The 17,710-nt window shown below is 59.5% G+C and overlaps 1 protein-coding gene across 3 annotated transcripts; it reads left to right on the top strand.

Moving 5' to 3' along the window:
• The first annotated feature begins 1,251 nt into the window (after positions 1-1,251).
• U2AF2 (U2 small nuclear RNA auxiliary factor 2) lies at positions 1,252-17,249 on the top strand. 3 transcript variants are annotated; one of them, XM_060000977.1, is made up of 12 exons: positions 1,253-1,455; positions 5,253-5,388; positions 6,004-6,048; positions 6,340-6,443; positions 6,772-6,923; positions 8,311-8,427; positions 8,600-8,738; positions 12,968-13,047; positions 13,126-13,248; positions 13,547-13,645; positions 13,910-14,158; positions 16,975-17,249. In XM_060000977.1, exons 1-12 carry the CDS (start codon positions 1,407-1,409, stop codon positions 17,107-17,109), a joined length of 1,428 nt encoding a protein of 475 aa, XP_059856960.1. In that variant the 5' UTR covers positions 1,253-1,406; the 3' UTR covers positions 17,110-17,249. The 3 variants fall into 3 exon arrangements, with proteins under 3 accessions (XP_059856959.1, XP_059856960.1, XP_059856961.1); XM_060000978.1 differs by having other exon boundaries at positions 1,255-1,455; positions 13,547-13,633; XM_060000976.1 differs by having other exon boundaries at positions 1,252-1,455; positions 12,968-13,248; positions 13,547-13,633.
• Positions 17,250-17,710: the final 461 nt, after the last annotated feature.

The following is a 17,710-nucleotide window of genomic DNA, read 5'->3' as shown; positions in this document are numbered from 1 at the left end:
AGCACTACCCGCTGGGCTACTTGGACTAGAGGCACGGAGGCAGGAGGCGCGTCTGAATGAAACCTCTGGCGTAGGCGGCCAACGAGGGGAACGGGGACTCTCTGAGCGTAGGCTTCCGCCAGGAGGCGGTAAAGCGAAATTATCTGCCTCCCGGAAGTGTCCGCTACGTCGCCTGCTGCGCCTGCGCGGCGGGTGGGTGGGTGGGGCGGGCGCGCTTGTGCGGTTGCCATGGCAACCAGGAGAGGGCGGCCTAGCTTAACGGTCGGGAATGCAGTACTTTCCCTGGAGGAAGGAGAAGACTCGCGCACGCGCTCTGGGGGCTCGGGAAGCAGGCACCCTTCCGGAACAGTTGAGAAACCTCGCCTCAGACCGGCTTCTACGCAGGCGCAGAAGCCCACCTCGCGCCCCGCCTCTTCCCCCTTGCGCAGGCGCACAAAGCCGCTCTGGCAACCTCCGCAGCGGCCGCGCGCACCCTTCACCCCGCTGGCTGATTTTGTCTCGCGCAACCTTCTTAGGCCCTCCGCAAGATCAGCCCTTCTTTTCCTCCCCTTTCCCCACCCGGAGAGTCAGGTTCCGAGAGCCGGGACCCTGCCCCTTCTCCGTTTCCCTTCCCCTGACCCACCTCTCCTCTGTCCTCCCTCCCTTTTCGGTTCCCGGAGCCGGAAGGAGCCGAAGTGCCGACGGAAAAAGTCGAAGCTATCTCCCGTGAGTGAAGCCTTCCCGAAGCGGTGGCGGAAGGAGCCGAAGTTCTCCGAGAGGGGAGGAGGGTGCTCCTGGCATCTCCGGAAAGAGCCGAAGTTTGGAAACGAGCTTAATCTCTGGCTGGGTCTGAGGGCGAGCTCCGGAAGCCTTCGGAAAGTGACGAAGTCCGGGACGGTTAGGCTTGTCGGAAGTAGCCGATTGCTTGGACAGGGCCGGCGGAGAAGAGCGGGGAGAATCTGCGCAAGCAGTCAAAGACTGGGACAATTTCAATTTTCGGAAGAAGCCGAATTCTTAGAGGGGGCTGGGTGCAGAGGAACGCGAGGATCTACGGAAACATCTGAACGTTGAAGAGCTAATATCCGAAAAGTTACGAAAACCTGGGAAGGCGGCGAAACCCTCGCTTCGGGTGTTTTCGGAAGCAGCCGTAGCTGCTGCTCCCGAGGCTTTCCTCTACGGTCCGGAAATAGCCGACGCGTTTCGGAGCCAGGCCCGGGGGGGAGGGGCACCTCGCGGGCGCGCAGGCGGGGAGAGGGGCGGAGCTGGGGTGGGGCGGGCAGCCCGGGCTTGATTAGGTAGGAGGCGGTGGAGCGCCGGCGGCGGCCGGAAGTAGCCGAAGCAAGCGGCGGAAGTAGCCGAAGCGGCCGGAGCGGGCGCGCGGCAAGGCGAGGCGAGAGCTCCACAGGGCCCTACGCGGCCGCCTCAGCATGTCGGACTTCGACGAGTTCGAGCGGCAGCTCAACGAGAATAAGCAAGGTGAGGGCGCCGGGGGTGCGGGACGGCGGGCGGGGCGACTCTTGGCTTCCCTCCGTGTCCCCCGCCATTTTCCTCCTTGCTTCCCCCTCCTCTCAGGGCCGCGCGGCGCCCCCCCCCACCAAGTCCCGCGGCGCGCGCCTCGCTCACGTGACCTCCCGGCGTGCCGCCGCGCAGGAGGGGAGGGGAGGGAGCGGCGAGCGCAGGCCCGGACGCATGCGCTCCTTTTTTCGCGCCCCACGTGGTCTCCGGCACGCGCGGCGGGCTCGCCGGGTGTCCCCTCGCGGACTTAGGTTTTTTTAATCTGGAAAGGAGATTATATAGATTCGGTCTCGCACCTCCTCCTTTTCTACGGCTGCCTTGGCACTTCCGCTTCCGGCCGGGCCCGCGGCCCGGGTCTCCACGCCCCCTTTGTTCCAAAATGGCCGTTGTGGGACCCCCTTCACGTGGGCACGGGCCGGGCCGCGCGGGGGGGGGGCGCTTGTAGCACCGCCGCCCTTTGCGCCTGGTCCTGCGGACCGGCCGCCAGTGTCACGCCGGGCCGCTGCCGTGGGGCGCCAGGGTCGGCGCTTGTGGAAGAGGCCTCATTGTGCGTGCTCTGTGTTCCTCTCACACGCCTGTACCCCTTTCTCGGGGTTCTGGCTCTCCCGGCGATCACAGTGCGGAATGTTTGCGTTCCATCGCTCCCTAGCTAGAGAGGCAAACCCCACGTCCTGTAGGATCGCAGCTCGGGACACCTAGACTCAGCTTCGTAAATCTCAGCGTGGAGGGGAGGAGACTGAGGCTGAGCGAGTAGGGGGACCTGGTTCAGTCGGGAGGGTGGGAGGCACGTCCCCCTCGGGTGACGCCGAGTCCAAGCACGGGGCCGTGCTAACGCTGATTACTTTGGGGGCCCCAAAAACGTCAGCACTGAGAGAAGCGTTAGATAGTTAACAGGTTTCTTTTGTCTCCTTATTTCGATTTGAGAGTGAGGAAGCTAGGCCGAGGGAAGGTGGTAGGCTTGAGGTTTAAGCTACCTGTGTTCGGAGGGACCCATGGGGCGCTGGGATTCCCCTTTCGGCCCACCCTAGAGTGGGGTAGGGGGTGGCTGGATTAGGAGACAAGAAGTCACGTTTCGGGGTGCCCACGGGGTGTCTGTACGTACATGATGTACCGTTTAACAGTAGAGGCTTTGGAGGTGAGCAGACCTGGGTTTTAGTACCTACTTCATTGCTCAGTAGTTGTATGCTTATTTTTTTTGTATGTGTAGGGTGACTTTTTTTGTTTGTTTTTGTCGTTGGGATGTTGGAATAAACAGGGATGATAGAAATAATAGTTGCAGGTAAACTTTGAGCATGTGTCAGGCACTTTGCTAAGCTCTTCTGCACAGTTTTTCTAAGTGGATCTTGCAACAGCCCTATGAGGCTGAAGTGATTTCCTGTCCTTTGCAGAGGAGGAAACAGGCTCAGAAAGTAAAAACTTTCCCACGTTTCAGCTGATCAGAGGTAGAGCTGAGATTAAATGGGGCAACATATGTAAAGTGTGTGGCATGGGGGTTGGCATACGTTAAGTGCCCGATTAGTGATATTTTTTATTGTGAAATAATTCCTAGTGTAATTTTTTATTTACGGAGGAAGTACAGAGGCAGGTTTTCAGCTCACTCAGAGATGGTGTTAGAGATGGGGAAAGGCAGGGAAAGTTGCTTTCCAAACGTCCTTCTGCCAGGTCCCACACCTGATGGTAAGCATGAGTCTCATTTAAAGAAGAGAAAAATGAGGTTTAAAGGTTTGGTTGCTGTTGTATGGTTTTATGCAGAAAAGCTGAAACCGATCCCGAGTCTGCTTGGGCTGCAAAGCCATGTTCCGCTAGGCTGGAAAGCCAAGTGGAACTGATGGAGCCTTCCTTGGGGAACTTGCAGGTGTGCTGCCTGCTTTCTCCCTGGGTGTTCCTACTGGTACTGGGGGGCCAGGCCCTCAGCCGGGGCATGTCCCTTGGGTTGGTGGAGTTGTTCCCACAACAAGGTGGCCACAGCATTTTGAGCAACTGTAGCTCCCTTTTCTGTTCTGATCTGTGCTGTATCAGTGGGTGTGTGTGTGTGGGGGGTGTTACTCTTGCCTCAGGGGGAAGCTTTGCCCATGTGTTGCTCTGCCCATGGGTCTTTGTGCCTGTGGGTCTTTGTCTCTGCGGTCCCGCTTCCTCCAAGTGTCAGTCTGTGTCTCCAGGGAATTAATTTCCTTTTCTGTGTCCCAGGCACCCAGCAGGTGCCACTGCTTCCTCTGTGTTCGTCGCTTTCCCTGCTTGTCTGTTTTAGAGCCTAAGCCACAGGAAAGGGTCTCCTGCTCACAACCTGCCCGTCTCACAAGCATGGAGCCAGAGGCCCAAAGCCTCTGGCCAGGGCTCCTCCCTGGGCCCAGTGCCATGACTCTGTGCTTACCTCTGGCTTCACACTGCTTGCCCGTTCCCTCCTGTCCCCTCCAGGTGCCAGTTTTCAATTTATTTTTTATGTTTAGTCTTTTTATTTTCAAGGAGGCAATCCCACTGTCGTTAGTGGTTCCAGTGTTTTAGGAGTATTGTCCGCTGCTTAGCTGCCTTAGCTGACATTTCAAGGTTCACATTCAGGCTTCACCATTTTCATGCTTTTTGGCTCTGGGTAAGTCACGTGATCTCTCTGCACCTTAGGTTTCTCATCTCTTACGTGAGCAAGGCCCCCTCCCCAGTGTTTTCCCGAAGTAACAGTAAGGATCGAGTGCAAGTAAAGTTAGCGCAGAATATGGTTTTAGGCGGCATCCCGATGATTGCTACGACGTTTTTTCCTTTTTAAGGTGCAGGTTTATCCTGTTGTAGTGAGGTGCATGACATTCTCTTATTATCTCCACACACACACACCCCCGCCCCCTGCCGCCCCGTCCCCAGACACGTGGTAAAGTTAACACGTGTTTGAGGGGTAGTCGAGGATAGTTGAGGAATCAGTGGCGTCTTTGAACCGAGAAAATAGAGTACAAACAGCGTGGTGCAGGAGCTGCACCTCCTTCAGAGGGGGAGAGGTCTGCTGGGAGCCAAGGTTTCTGTGCTTTGCTGGCAAGGCTGTGCTCTGTTCCTAGGCGCCGCCCCCAAGGCGAGTGGGGGGAGGTTGAAGGCGCCAAGGGGAGCTCTGGAGAAAGCCCCCGCCCCAGCTCCTGCTGTCCTTGGCTCTGAGGGAGTGTGGGAATGGGGGGTAGTGGGCCGGCACCTCCCCCCCACCCCCCAGATTCTGAAAGACACGCCTTTCTGGAGGAGGGGATCCTGCATTGTTCAGCTGGTGGGGTGGGGATGGGCTGGGTGTCCCTGCTTCTCAGCGAAGCGGGTCCTGCCTGGTGCCTGACCCCGGGGCCTGATGGTGGGGCAGTGGGGGCCAGCTGGTTGAGGAGGTCTCCTGAGGGGCTGCTGGGTCCCTTCAGGAAAACATCATTGGGTCTCTTGATTCCCCAGCCTCTAGCCCTGCCCCTCTCAGGGACGACCCTGGGGTCAGGCCCCTCAGCCCTCGAGGGGGACCAGGAGCCAGCCTCCTCTGTCTTCTCTGGCTCCCCAGCTCCTCCTGAGCATCCTCAGGTACCTTACACCCCGGGGGCACTTCCAGGCCCTGTCCCCTCAGGTAACCAGCTCCCTCCCCGGTCCCGAGGGTCTTTGGACTCGCGTGTGGACCCAGGAAGCCTGCTCTCCCTTCCTCCATCAAACCCCTTCCCCTTGGGGGTGGCCTCCCTGGGGCTGGGGCGAAGCCAGCAGTGCGCGGGTGGGCTGGGCCGCGGCATCCCTCAGCTCATCCTCTCCCCGGCCTTGCCCAGAGCGTGACAAGGAGAACCGGCACCGGAAGCGCAGCCACAGCCGCTCTCGAAGCCGGGACCGCAAGCGCCGCAGCCGCAGCCGGGACCGGCGCAACCGGGACCAGCGCAGCGCCTCCCGGGACAGGCGGCGCCGAAGGTACCAGGGCGGGGAGCGGGCGGCTGCGTCCCGGGGCTCTGGGGCTCCTCTCCGCGTGGACCTGGGGGAGGCGCTGCTGCTCATCTGTCTGTATCAGTTTCTTCCCTGTTCCTGGGGTTTCCTTCAGTTTCTGGTGGGTCGCTGGTGCGGCAGTTTCTTTATCTCCAAGGCGAGTCTGGTGACAGGGAGCTGCTCTGTCTGTCCCTTGGTGAGGGGCTCCCTCCCCTTCCCGGCCCTCTTGTGCCCACACTGCGGGTCTCCGGGGTGCCGCCCTGGGAGGGGGACGGCGGTTTCCGCTCTAACGCCTCTTCCCTCCCCAGGCTCCCCTCTGTCCTCTCTGCCCCTTGGGTGAGGAAGGGCGGGATAGGTGGAAGTCCTGCCTCCTCCCACCTCAGTCTCTTCAGCTAGAAAGTGGTCTGTCTGGCCCTTCCTCCCTTCCTCTTGCTTGGGGGTGGGGGGCGTGGGGGAAATGGCAGGGCCGAGGGGGTTTGCCCGCTGCTTGTTCACCTCGGCCCTGCCCCAGCCCTGGACTCAGCGGCCTTGGGGGGTGTGGTGTGTGGGGAAGACGAGGGTCCCCAGTCACCCCTCCCCACACCTTTCCCTCCCACCCCCCAGCAAACCTTTGACCAGAGGCGCTAAAGAGGAGCACGGTGGATTGATGTGAGCTTCTCCTCCTGCCCCTTCCGCCCTGACGTCCGTTTCCTTCGCCTCCCTCCCCGCTGTGCACCCTGCCCTGTCCTTGTCCAGCCCCGGCCCGAGCACTGGGGAGAGCCCACCTGCCTTGCAATAGCACCCTCCCCGGGCCTGGGCACGGCCCTGACCCGGATCCTCTCCCTCCTGGAGAGAGCCGAGCTGGGCGGGGGAGCCGAGGGGAACCTGGGGGGACTTGCAGGCCCACCTTTGGTCAGACTGAGGTCGCCCTGCCCCGCTCTCCCCTCCCCCCTCCCCCAGTCGTTCCCCCCGCCACGAGAAGAAGAAGAAGGTCCGTAAATATTGGGACGTGCCACCGCCCGGCTTCGAGCACATCACCCCCATGCAGTACAAGGCCATGCAAGGTAGGCTCCGGCCGCCGCCCCACATCTGCTGGTCCTCTGGCCCCCTTACCCTCTCGTGAGCTGGAGTGGTTGTATACTGGGGTGGTCAGGAAGCAGAGCCTCGGTTTTTGGGGGGTGGCGGATGGGGTTTTCACCCTGGGTTTTCTGGCCTCTGCCTTTTGAAGCCCCTTGACAACAGCCCTTACTGTTGCAGTTGACAGCAGGGATGAAGCTGTCAACAGACCTGGTTTCGCAGAGGCGGTGGTTGCCCATGTCTGGGAGGGCGCGGCTGCTGAGCCGCTCCACGGGCGCCCTGATGTCCTCTAATCCCCGTCTCTTCCTTTTGAAGCTGCCGGTCAGATTCCAGCCACCGCCCTTCTCCCCACCATGACCCCCGACGGTCTGGCTGTGACCCCGACACCGGTGCCCGTGGTCGGTAGCCAGATGACCAGACAGGCCCGGCGCCTCTATGTGGGCAACATCCCCTTCGGCATCACTGAGGTACTGCCTTCTCCCTGCCCTCCCCCTGCCCCTACCTCTCCCTGTCCCCCCCACCTGTTCCTCCCCTTCCCTCCATTCCGTCCCCCAACCTGCACGGGTGAGACTCTGCTCCTGCAAGACCCCCCGGCCCCCTCCCAGACGGACCGATGGAGTTGAGCCAGCCAGGGGCCGGGCTGGGGGTGGCCCTCTCCCTCCCTCCTTTCCCTCTCCCGTCTCCCTTTCCCAACCTCCTCCAGCAACCCAGAGAGCAGGCACACACGTAACGTACCTACGAATCCACGAATCCGAATCCGTGTGGAGAGAGACAGAGAGGGAGACTCGGACACGCACACATGCACATGCACACGCACACGCACGCTCCCCCTCAGTGTTTCTGACACGCCTCTTGTTCTCTGCCGCCTGTGTCCCCCATCCTCTCCCCACATCCCTCCCATGGTCGCTGTTCTTTTATTTTTGATCGCCCCGACCTCCCCTCACCTTCCCTACCGCTCCTCTCCCCTTCCCCTCTCCCCCACCCCTTCCCGTGACACCCCCTGAGAATCCCGAGATCAAAGAGTTGTTTCCATTTCTCTTTAAAGTGAAATATTGTGGGGCTGAGATCCCTCGTAGCAACAAAAAATTTGCTACCGTCGTCGAAGGCAAGTAAGGTCCATTCTGACTTTCTCAACCTGCACTTTGCTACATTTGATAAACCAGCCCCCGGACTCCAGGGCCAGATTCCTCCACATCACTCTTTTCTCCTCCCCTCCCGCCCGCCCTTCCTCCCCAACCCTCTGCCCTGCGCTCCCCGCCTCCCGCCCTCTTTCCTCCATCCCTTTGCTCCTCTCTCTCTCTTTCTCTCTCTCTCTCTCTTTCTCTCTCTCTCTCTCTCTCTCTCTCTCACTCTCTCTCTCTCTCTCTCTCTCTCTCTCACTCACTCAATCGAGTTTCCTGTGTTCTGCCTGCTGCTGCTTTTCTACTTCCTTGCCATTTCTCTCTTGCTGTCGCCATTGGATGTTTCTTTTTCTCACACATTCCGTTTCCTTGTTCTCTGTTTTATGTTTTTTTTGCCTCTCCCTGTTGTTTGTCGCATCTTTCTTGAGCAATCTTTCTCTTTCCCCCTGGTTGGGGCCCTGTGGCTCTCTCCACACCTCCTGTCCCGCCTCCTGGTCCCTGGCTGTTTTCCTGCTGCTGCCTCCCCCCCACTTTCTCTGATCTTTCTCCTGCTTTTGTTCCTACTGTTGATCTCTGTGCCCCCACCCATATTCCACTGTTCCCTTCCCTCCCCCCCGCCCCCCATCCCTCTCCCCTTACCCCCAAACCCCTCTGTGTCTCCCTCTCTCACCCTTCCCCTCCTCTCTCCACCTCCCTTCCCCCGCCCCCCCCCTGTCTCCTCTTCCCTCTGCAGGAGGCCATGATGGATTTCTTCAACGCCCAGATGCGCCTTGGGGGGCTGACGCAGGCCCCCGGCAATCCCGTCTTGGCAGTGCAGATTAACCAGGACAAGAACTTTGCCTTCTTAGAGGTGAGCCGGGCATGTGGTGGGGTCAGGCCCAGCCCGTTTGCAGCAGCCCTTGTTCCCACTGGGCTCTTCTGCAGTCCTTTCACTACCAGGTTGCTGTCCCAGAGCCCTCGGGGGTTGGGGGGCTGGCTGGCCACTCACCCTGTCCCTTACCACCTCCTTTTCTTTCCTTCAGTTCCGCTCAGTGGACGAGACCACGCAGGCCATGGCCTTTGATGGCATCATCTTCCAGGGCCAGTCGCTGAAGATCCGCAGGCCTCACGACTACCAGCCCCTGCCTGGCATGTCAGAGAATCCCTCTGTCTATGTGCCTGGTGAGTGGGGAGCTTGCCCACCTTTTTCTCTGTAGGCCAGCTGGAGCTAACAGGGAAGCAGCACGAGTGCTTCAGAGGGGATGCGTCGTCTCATCCGGCCTTCGAATTTTTGGGAGTTGGGCGTCTCCCTGTTTGCAGAGGTGGCGCCCGGCACCCAGAGAGGGTGAGCTGTGGTCTGCTTGAGGACTCATAGCTTGTAAGTGGCGGAGCCAGGGCCAGACTGAACGTGTTGTGGGCAGTGAGAGGCCGCTGCTCTGGACCGCGGGGTCAGTACGAGCGTGGGTGAGCCTGTGTGGATGGGCAGGTGGTCAGTAGAGCTCCTGGTGCGGGGTCTGATGTGGATTTTCCGTCGACCCCTGTGCTCCGGGCCAGCCTACGCAGCCGTGTTTAGTACCACTTCAGGTCGGTAGGTAACATAGCAGACCTGGGGTCGGCAGAACTTTCTCCTGTAAAGGGCCAGAGAGTGACTGCTTTTTGCTCTGCAGGCCGCGTGGTCTCTGTTGAAACTACCCTGCAGTTGTAGCAGGAAAGCAGCCACGCGTGCTTCCTAAGCGAGTGGGTGTGGTTGTGTCCCGTATGCCTTAACATCCATGGATCCTGATGTTTGGGTGCCGTGTAAACGTTCACATGTGGTAAAACAACCTTTCGGAAAGCTTGCAGGCTGTACAGAAACAGGAACCTGCAGGCTGTTTGCTGACCCCTGTGGTTGACTGCCGAGTGGAAGTGAGGATTTGGGCCTGTGAGGGGCCCTGTTGGGGGCCGGGAACGCTGTGGGGTTGGAGGGGCCAGTGCTGCGGTAGCCGAGCTGGGGGCCCAGCTCTCAGGCAAAGGCAGGGTGAGCACCGGGTGCTCTGGGTGTGGGGGCCGTGAGCCCCACCCTTGGGGGCTGAGAACGTGGCGTTCTGCTGGCTGAGGCTTCACGCTGAAGGACACCTCTTGGAAACTGAGTTGGCTCTTCACTTTGTGAAATGGGGGATGTGGAGTCCAGAGAGGGTGGCACCTTGGGACTCAGGGCTGGGTCCCTGGCTCATCCCCAGTGTTTTCCACCGTACCAGTTTGGGTAAATTCAGCACATCTCTCTAGCTTATAAAAAAAAACTTGAGCAGTTACTGACTTTTTGACGCTCTATGTGCACGTATGTCTGTGGGGCCACCTCCCAGATCAAGCCACGGAACGTTCCTTTGTGTCTCTTTCCAGTGAATTCCCTGCGTTTTAACTCATTCCTATTTACACAGGAGCCCACTGCTTCTCCTGCTTCCTGGGCCAGCACAGTCCCAAGTGTGCCCCGTGGATCAGGTGGTCGTCATCGTGACTGTCCTGTAGTACAGGGTCGGCAGGTGACAACTAGGGGCCAGATCTTTAAGACCTATTGGCACGTAGCCACTCGCACTGGCGCGTGGTTTGAGTTGCTTTCGTGCTGCAGTGGCCCTTGACTCCTGTGGTAGGTGCTGGGGCACCCTCTCACGAAGGAGGGGAGTGAGGCAGGAAGCGAGCAGTGACGTGCTCAGAGGAGTGATTGCTGGGACCCCGGGTGGCGCAGCCTGACCGCAGAGTCTGCCTGGCCGTCTCCCGTGCTGCCCCACTTGTCACCTCTCTCCTGTGGAACCGGAGGCATCGCAGGGGCAGGGACAGTGTTCGGTCGCAGGCTCTGTTACTACGGCTGACCTCCTCTCTGGGATTTATCTCCCCAGGGAGGCCGGGGGTCCAGCCACCAGTGACTGGGCGAGTCTGTTCCTTCCTTGGGTGCCGGGGATGGCAGGAAAAGTGATGGTGGCTGCAGGTTAAACGTTGTCTGCAATAAAGGTCATATTTCGATCTAATGTTCGATAAGCGGGAGAAGCATTTGATAAAAGCATTTGATAAAATTCGGCAGGCACGCTTGGTTGGAAAAGAAACAATGTAGGAACCTGAAAGGTAACTTCCTTGTCTTGGTAAAAGGGGACTGACCTGAAACTGAAAGTGTATATCATCTGCAGGGGTGAGACCTTAACTGCGCTCCCTGATCTCAGGCCTGATTGTGCAGTGGCCCTAAAGACGAGATGGAAACTGGGAGCAGGAAGGCGTAGCATCTTTGAATTTGTGAATTTAGCTTCACCCTGAGTGCCCGTCCTGCATCAGGCTCACTCCTCAGTTCAGGGGCGAATCTGACTCTGCCTCCAGAGGCCCCTACCTGTGGGGCTTCCTCCACTCCCCCAGGAGGATCCTACGAAGCAGTGCCGGGGGTGCCAGGGGCACAGCAGTGCACGAGGCGGTCACGGTCCTCCTGCCAAGGGGCAGGTGACGCTGCAGGTATGAGAAAGGATTGCTTGGCACCTGGGGGTCCAGGGCAGCCTTATGGGGGGTGGTGAGGTTTTAGAGGTGAAGGTGAGAGGTAGCCCCTCTGGAAGAGAACAGGTGTGTGAAGCAGGGCGGCGCCCAGAGCGTGCCGTCCGGAGATGAGCTGCTCGGGGCTTTGACTTTGGGCATCAACACCGGCCTGGGTTCCCCATTTATCTTGTGCTTTCCTGGTCGTGCGACCCTGAAGAGCAGGCCCTTCTCCCCTGGCAGAACCGAGTGAGCACGGAGGGGCTGTGGTTGCTGAGGCGCCGACCTGCTGCTCCCTCGTGCTGGCGCGGCCTGGGCTTCGTGGGGTGGCGAGCCTGGCCGCCAGCCTGCGTCCAGTGCTCGTGTGGCTCCGTCGTGCTCATCCACGCGCTCGGAGTGGGGGGTGCGAGCTTCTCCCCGTTCCACAGATGAGGTCACTGAGGCCCAGAGGAGCCTCACTCAGTCTCGTACCCCAGATTGGAGCCCAGGGAGCCCAACTCTGGTGCCCTCGGTGCCGTGTGCTTCCCTGAGGTGTGTGGTGGGGCAGGTTCCAGCCCCAGTGCTGCCACTCTGCAGTCTTGTATCCGCAGCCCGTGTCCTGTGACGGCACCCTTGCAGAGCCTTTCGCTCCCTGAGAGCTGCCTGTGAAGTTGGGGGTCCTGGAGTGTGTGACCTCACGTGGTACCTGCTCCCTGGGCCTCAGTCTCCTTCTGTCGTGCTGTGGGCAGGGGTGGGAGAACGTGAAACGAATAGCTGGAAGGAGTTCAGCCAGGGGTGCCCGGTGTGGAGTGCTCGGTCCGTGGTCCTGGCTCCCAGATGCTTCTGCTCATCTCTCCTTGCCCAGGCCACGTCTCAGAGGATTGCATGCCCCACCCCGATGGGGCTGGGCTCTGGTGGTTGGAGCGGCAGGGCCGGAGGGGCTGGACCGGTGGGTGGTGGTGGGAGAGGGAGCCCTTCTGTGGGCGCAGTGGCAGTGTCTGAGGCTCTTTCCCATCTCCCATGTCGCCTGCTCCTCTCCAAGGTCAGGAGGAGGTGGAGCGGGGCCACCTGGTGCCGGATTGCAGAGGAAGGCAAGGTGGTGCGTCTGGCAGTAGTGGGCCTAGTGGGCCTTGAACTCAAAGTCAACAGCAGGTCCGGCCGGGTGGGTGGTGGTCCACGTTTCTAACCTCTTTGTGTCCAGCCGGCGTCCTGGAGCTCTGTGTAGTTTAGGCCCTGTGGGGAGGCTCCAGGAATTGAAGGACAACGTTTTGGAAGTGTGCGAGACGTTGGGCTGAGTCCTGGCAGGCGCCCGAGTCAAAAGCTCAGCGGAGAGGGCAGGATTGGGGTGGACGCACGGTGGTCGTTAAACCTGCTTGGCTGATGTGGGCCCCGCCTTGCCAGGGTGCTGAGTGAGCCGGGCACGTCCCAGCCCTCACGGACACCGAGCAGCAGACTCCTCCGAGGTCACCTGTGACTGAGGCCAGAGAGCGGCTCGGGACACCTGTAGCTGTGCATAGCACAGGCCCACGGGGAAAGGTCGTGGAGGCTTCCTGGGGAGACCTGGTCTCAGCAGAGGCAGGTTGGGGGAGGGCTCTGAGTGGAGGCTTGAGGATGAAGGAGGGGTTGTGTATCCCCACGATGCCTCTCCAGCAGGCCGAGAGCCGAGGGAACCTGCCCAGGTGACGCAGCAGCAGGTGGCAGGTTGGGGTGTGAGCTCGTGTCTCTGACCCCAGGGCCCCGATGTGCCGCTGTGCTGGGGTCGCTCTGCGTCCCAAACGAAGAGTGCTGCCGGGGTGCGCCTCCGAGGCGGGGCTGGGGAGGGCCCATGGGTGGGAGGGACGTGGCCTGACCAGGGCTGCCGGGCCTCTCCCTGCAGACATCTGCCAGGGTCTGTGAAACGACCTGGTGCTGGCACTCACAGTCTGTCTGCTCCCTTCTGCCCTTAGGAGTCGTGTCCACCGTGGTCCCGGACTCTGCCCACAAGCTGTTCATTGGGGGCTTACCCAACTACCTGAATGACGACCAGGTAGACCCTTCGTCTCTTCCCGCCCCTCCCCCGTCACAGCCTTCGTCCATACTCTCATGGCGTCTTGGCCTGCCGCAGGTAAAAGAGCTGCTGACATCGTTTGGGCCTCTCAAGGCCTTCAACCTGGTCAAGGACAGTGCCACAGGGCTCTCCAAGGGCTACGCCTTCTGTGAGTACGTGGACATCAACGTCACAGACCAGGTGAGCCCTGGGACCCTGCGCTGGCGAGTCTGTCCTTGCCCTCACCCTGCTCTGTATCCTTGCTGAGGTCTCCCTTATTCAGGATGGGTGGGAGGAGGCCACCCCGAAGCAGGGCTGGGCATAGGGGCCCTTTTCCCTCGGTTCTAGCTCTTGCCAAGCTCTCACCCCTTTCCCTTGCCCTCTTCCCTATCAGTGTCCGGCTCTGGGGTAGTGGGGCTTGCGGGGGAGGTGTCAGGCTACTGGCCTCTGACCTGTACCTCTCTCCTGCGTGCCCCCATCCCGCGTTCTCCAAACGCAGGCCATTGCGGGGCTGAACGGGATGCAGCTGGGGGATAAGAAGCTGCTTGTCCAGAGGGCAAGCGTGGGAGCCAAGAATGCCACGCTGGTGAGCCCCCCGGCACGTCATCTTCCATTGGCTAGGGGACATCTGGGGGTGGGGGGGTGGGGGGGTGGGAAGGGGCCGGGGGGCACGCTGGGTGGGCCGTCCTAAGCTCTGCCCCTGGCTTTCCTGGCCAGTGTTGGGAGTGGGTGCCTGGGTCTTCAAGGGCAGAGCAGGGTCTTTCCCTGGGATGGCGTCTTGGGGGAGGGCTCGGGGGAAGTGGGCATGGAGGGGGCGAGGGCGGAGCTGCCCCGTGACGCCCCTGCCCCTGCTGCCCCACAGAGTACCATCAACCAGACCCCCGTGACCTTGCAAGTGCCTGGCCTGATGAGCTCCCAGGTGCAGATGGGTGGTCACCCGACTGAGGTCCTGTGCCTCATGAACATGGTCCTGCCTGAGGAGCTGCTGGACGATGAGGAGTACGAGGAGATCGTGGAGGACGTGCGTGACGAATGCAGCAAGTACGGGCTCGTCAAGTCCATCGAGATCCCCCGCCCCGTGGACGGCGTGGAGGTGCCCGGCTGTGGAAAGGTGCGTGGGAGCATGCTCTCGTGAGCGTCCCCTGTCCCCACACGTGTGCGGGCACACACGCACACCCACACCCTACTCTGACCCAGAGAGAGCGGGGCCTCTGGGGGCCCAGGCCTGCGGCGAGAGGCAGCGCGCGTGCTGTGCCGCTGTGGCTGAGGACTTGCCTCTTGCCTCTGTATAGAAGCAGCTTTGGTTCAGAACCTGGGTTTCATGTGATCTTGGGTAAGTGGTTTGGCCTTGTCTATGGAAGGGGGAGAAAAGTGCTAAAAATAGTCCCCAAAGCAGCAAACCCTCCTGTGTCTTCCGTCCTGAGCTCTCACAGCAGCTCCGAGCCCTTCTCCACAGTTAGGTTTCTGATTTCTGGGGTCTGATTCTGAGCTCACCGAGTCGCGTTGTCCCTGGCACTGTGCCAGGTGCCAGCATCGCACGCCCCGCCTCAGGATGCCTGCAGCGTGTGTGGCTGCTCGCCTTGTGGGCCAGTGGGATGCCCACGTTAAGAGACAGCGCGTGTGCTGCTTCCGGTCGTGGCTGGGAGGGGAGCAGCGTCGCACTGGGCCCTGTGTTCAGGTAGGCAAGTCAGGAGCTGGTGAAGCCCGAGCGACACCCAGTTCTCGCGGCAGGCAGGTGGGGTCCTGGCAAGAGGCAGCGAGGTGGCTGGTGTAGCCGGAGGGGGTGAAGCGTGGGTGCTAGGAAGCATGCTGGCTGTTCTGAGTGAGGATGGGGGGAGCCTTCGAAAGCTCTTAAACGTGGGAAACACCTGGCACATCGAGGTGGTGCCTTACAGTGGGGGGGGTGGGCATGGAGTGCAAAGCAGAGCTGGGAATTTGGAGGGGTGGGGGGTGACAGCCGTGTGATGTTTGGAGCTTTGGGTACTAACGGCTTGTGGTCATCTGGGTGAAAGACGGTGATCTGATTCAGAGCAGGCAGGAGGATGAAGAGAAGTCAGTGGCCTGTGAATGCCGGGACCGGCCTGTGAATGCCGGGACCATGGCGGGACCATGGCGGCTGATCTGGGTGTGCCGGGGAGGGGGAGGAGCCAGTGAGATGCTCATCTCAGCCTTCTGGGTTTGGTGACCTGGCAGAGATGGCAGGTGAGAAGCAGGGGACCTGAGCAGGTCTGCGGGGGAGGGACGATGGTCAGTGTTGGGCTGGCTTTGAGGTCCTGAGACCCCAGCAGAGATGTTGCGGGGAGCAGTGGGCTGGACAGAGCTGCTTCCAAGTTTGAGGTCTGGTAGGCACCCTGATCCCTGTTCAGGTGTCAGGCTGGACAGACTTGCCGAGGAGCAGTGGAAAAGCATCGCAGGTGGGGGCAGAGGGGGGTGGGGCGGGGGCAGGAGGGGAGGGTGGGCCGCACTGGGTTTGGCCTGCGCTCCTACCTGCCCCTAACTGCTGCACTGGAGACACTCCGTCCATGACAGGTCAGTCTCCTTAGTGCAGTCGTGGCTCGAGAGAGGAGAGCCTGGAGGCTGCCTGGGGGCTGAGGACGTGTTTGGGGGGGACTAATTGAAAGACCCGGTCTGGTCTCAGGGATCAGTCTATGTGATTTGTTTTCAAACTTCATCATCATCATTTTCAAACGTAGGAGTTGAGAGAAACCGTCGTGGCGATAGAGTTAAGGTTATAGTGTAATGTTTTTAAAGTCGTATTCTAGTATGTGTAGCAGTGTCTTAGTGGCCCGTCGCCCAGCTTCAGGTTACCAATATCTTTACCATTCATGATTTCTATATATTCAGCTTCCCATCCCCCTTCCCCCCCCCCCCCTCCGAAACAAGATATATCTCATATATCACTTAAGCACAGTTCTCTATCTGAACTCCTGATGTCTTGGGCCTGGTCACTCTTGCTTTGGGGCCTGTGCTGTGTGCTGTAGGATGTTTAGCCCCATCCCAGCCTCCACCCACTAGATGCCAGTAGTGTTACTCATGCCTTTGTGACAATGAAAATCATCTCTAGACATTGCCAAATGTCCCCTGGGGACAAATTCACCTTGGTTGAGAACTACTGTTATAAACAGATGACTTTAAAAAATTATTTTAACAAAACCATACAGTACCATTAGTACGTTAACAAAATTACCATTAGTACCTGTCTACCCAAGCCATGTTCTGATTTCCCTTACTGTCTCAAAAATGTCTTTTTATAGCTGCTTTGATCAAAATAAGGAACCCTGCAGTTTGGTTTCAAACTTCCTTAAAATTTATCAGTTTTGTCACTTGTTTTGTTTTGTTTTGCAAGCCGTTTTGCTTGTTGAGGCATTAGGGGGCATGTTTTTATAGAACTCCCCATGTTCTGAATTAGGCTGGTTATATCCACCCCTCCCTCCACTTCTGTAACTGGTGGTTCAAGAAAGATGAGAAGCTTGAGCAGATCAAGGTTCAGGTGTTTTTTTGTTTTTTTTGAATCAACCTGCGTTTGAGTACTAATTTGTCAGCTTTCCTTACTTCATCCCTTGTCTGGGGGAGACACCCATGGCCCTTGGGGTGGCTGGGGGAGCACCCAGCATGGTGCCTGGTACAGGGGAGACACTCGGCATAAGTGACCAGTCTCCTTGAGCTCACCCCTGTCCCCTGCCCTTTGGGGCTCTTGACTTAAGCTTCCTCTGCTCTCATTCTCCATGCCTCTGCATGTCTCTGTCTTCTGTCATTCTTTGATCCTGGGGTGCTGGAGGATGTTTGGTAAACCTCCCTCCCTCCCTCTCCCTCCCGCGGAGTTCTGGGTTTGGGTAGATAGATGCTGGCTGGTTGCTGTGAGTGAACCGGCGCATCCTTGGAGGCCGGGAGGCCTTGGTCTTCACAACCTGCGTCTTGTTCCCACAGATCTTCGTGGAGTTCACCTCTGTGTTTGACTGCCAGAAAGCCATGCAGGGCCTGACGGGTCGCAAGTTCGCCAACAGAGTGGTTGTCACAAAATACTGTGACCCCGACTCTTACCACCGCCGGGACTTCTGGTAGAGGCGGCGGGGGAGGGCAGGGGCAGGGCTGGCTGGGGCTTCTCCCCCTCCAGCTCCCCCTCTTTTCCCCCTCTGAAGACGATGGGCAGAGGAGTGACAGCCGAATGACAGCCGGCAGCAACTGGAATGGCACCGATTAAGGGTGGGGGGGGGGGTTGGGGGCGGGGAGGGGACGGGGGAAGTGCGCACACAGACCCACACAGACACATGCACCCACAGACACAGAGGGAAGGGGTGGGGAGGGGGTGCACAGCAGGGCGGGGTCGGACCCCCACGGCCCTTCCCCAGAAGTCTCTCTTCCCTTATGCCCCCTTTCGCTCCCCTTCCCCACCGTAGAAACATAGCGTGTTTATATTTTATGGCCAAATGATTTTGAATTTTGTTGTCCGGCCCCGATACCCTGCTCTCCCCTTTCAGGACCACAGCTCCTGTCCCTTTTGGCCTCTGGTCCTCTCCACCGTGTCCTCCCTGGTTTCTTACATAGTTGATTCTCTCCTCTTTAGTCTCCCCAGACCTGCCCCCCACCCTGTGGCCCCTGTCCCTCTCCTACTCTCTGTGGCAGTTTCATATTTGCTAAGACGAATTTGCTCATTAAACATTTT

Source organism: Delphinus delphis, chromosome 20 (genome assembly GCF_949987515.2).
Source record: "Delphinus delphis chromosome 20, mDelDel1.2, whole genome shotgun sequence".
Taxonomy (NCBI): domain Eukaryota; kingdom Metazoa; phylum Chordata; class Mammalia; order Artiodactyla; family Delphinidae; genus Delphinus; species Delphinus delphis.
The sequence above is the reverse complement of the archived record's forward strand: the minus strand, read 5'-3'. Positions and strand labels throughout refer to the sequence as shown.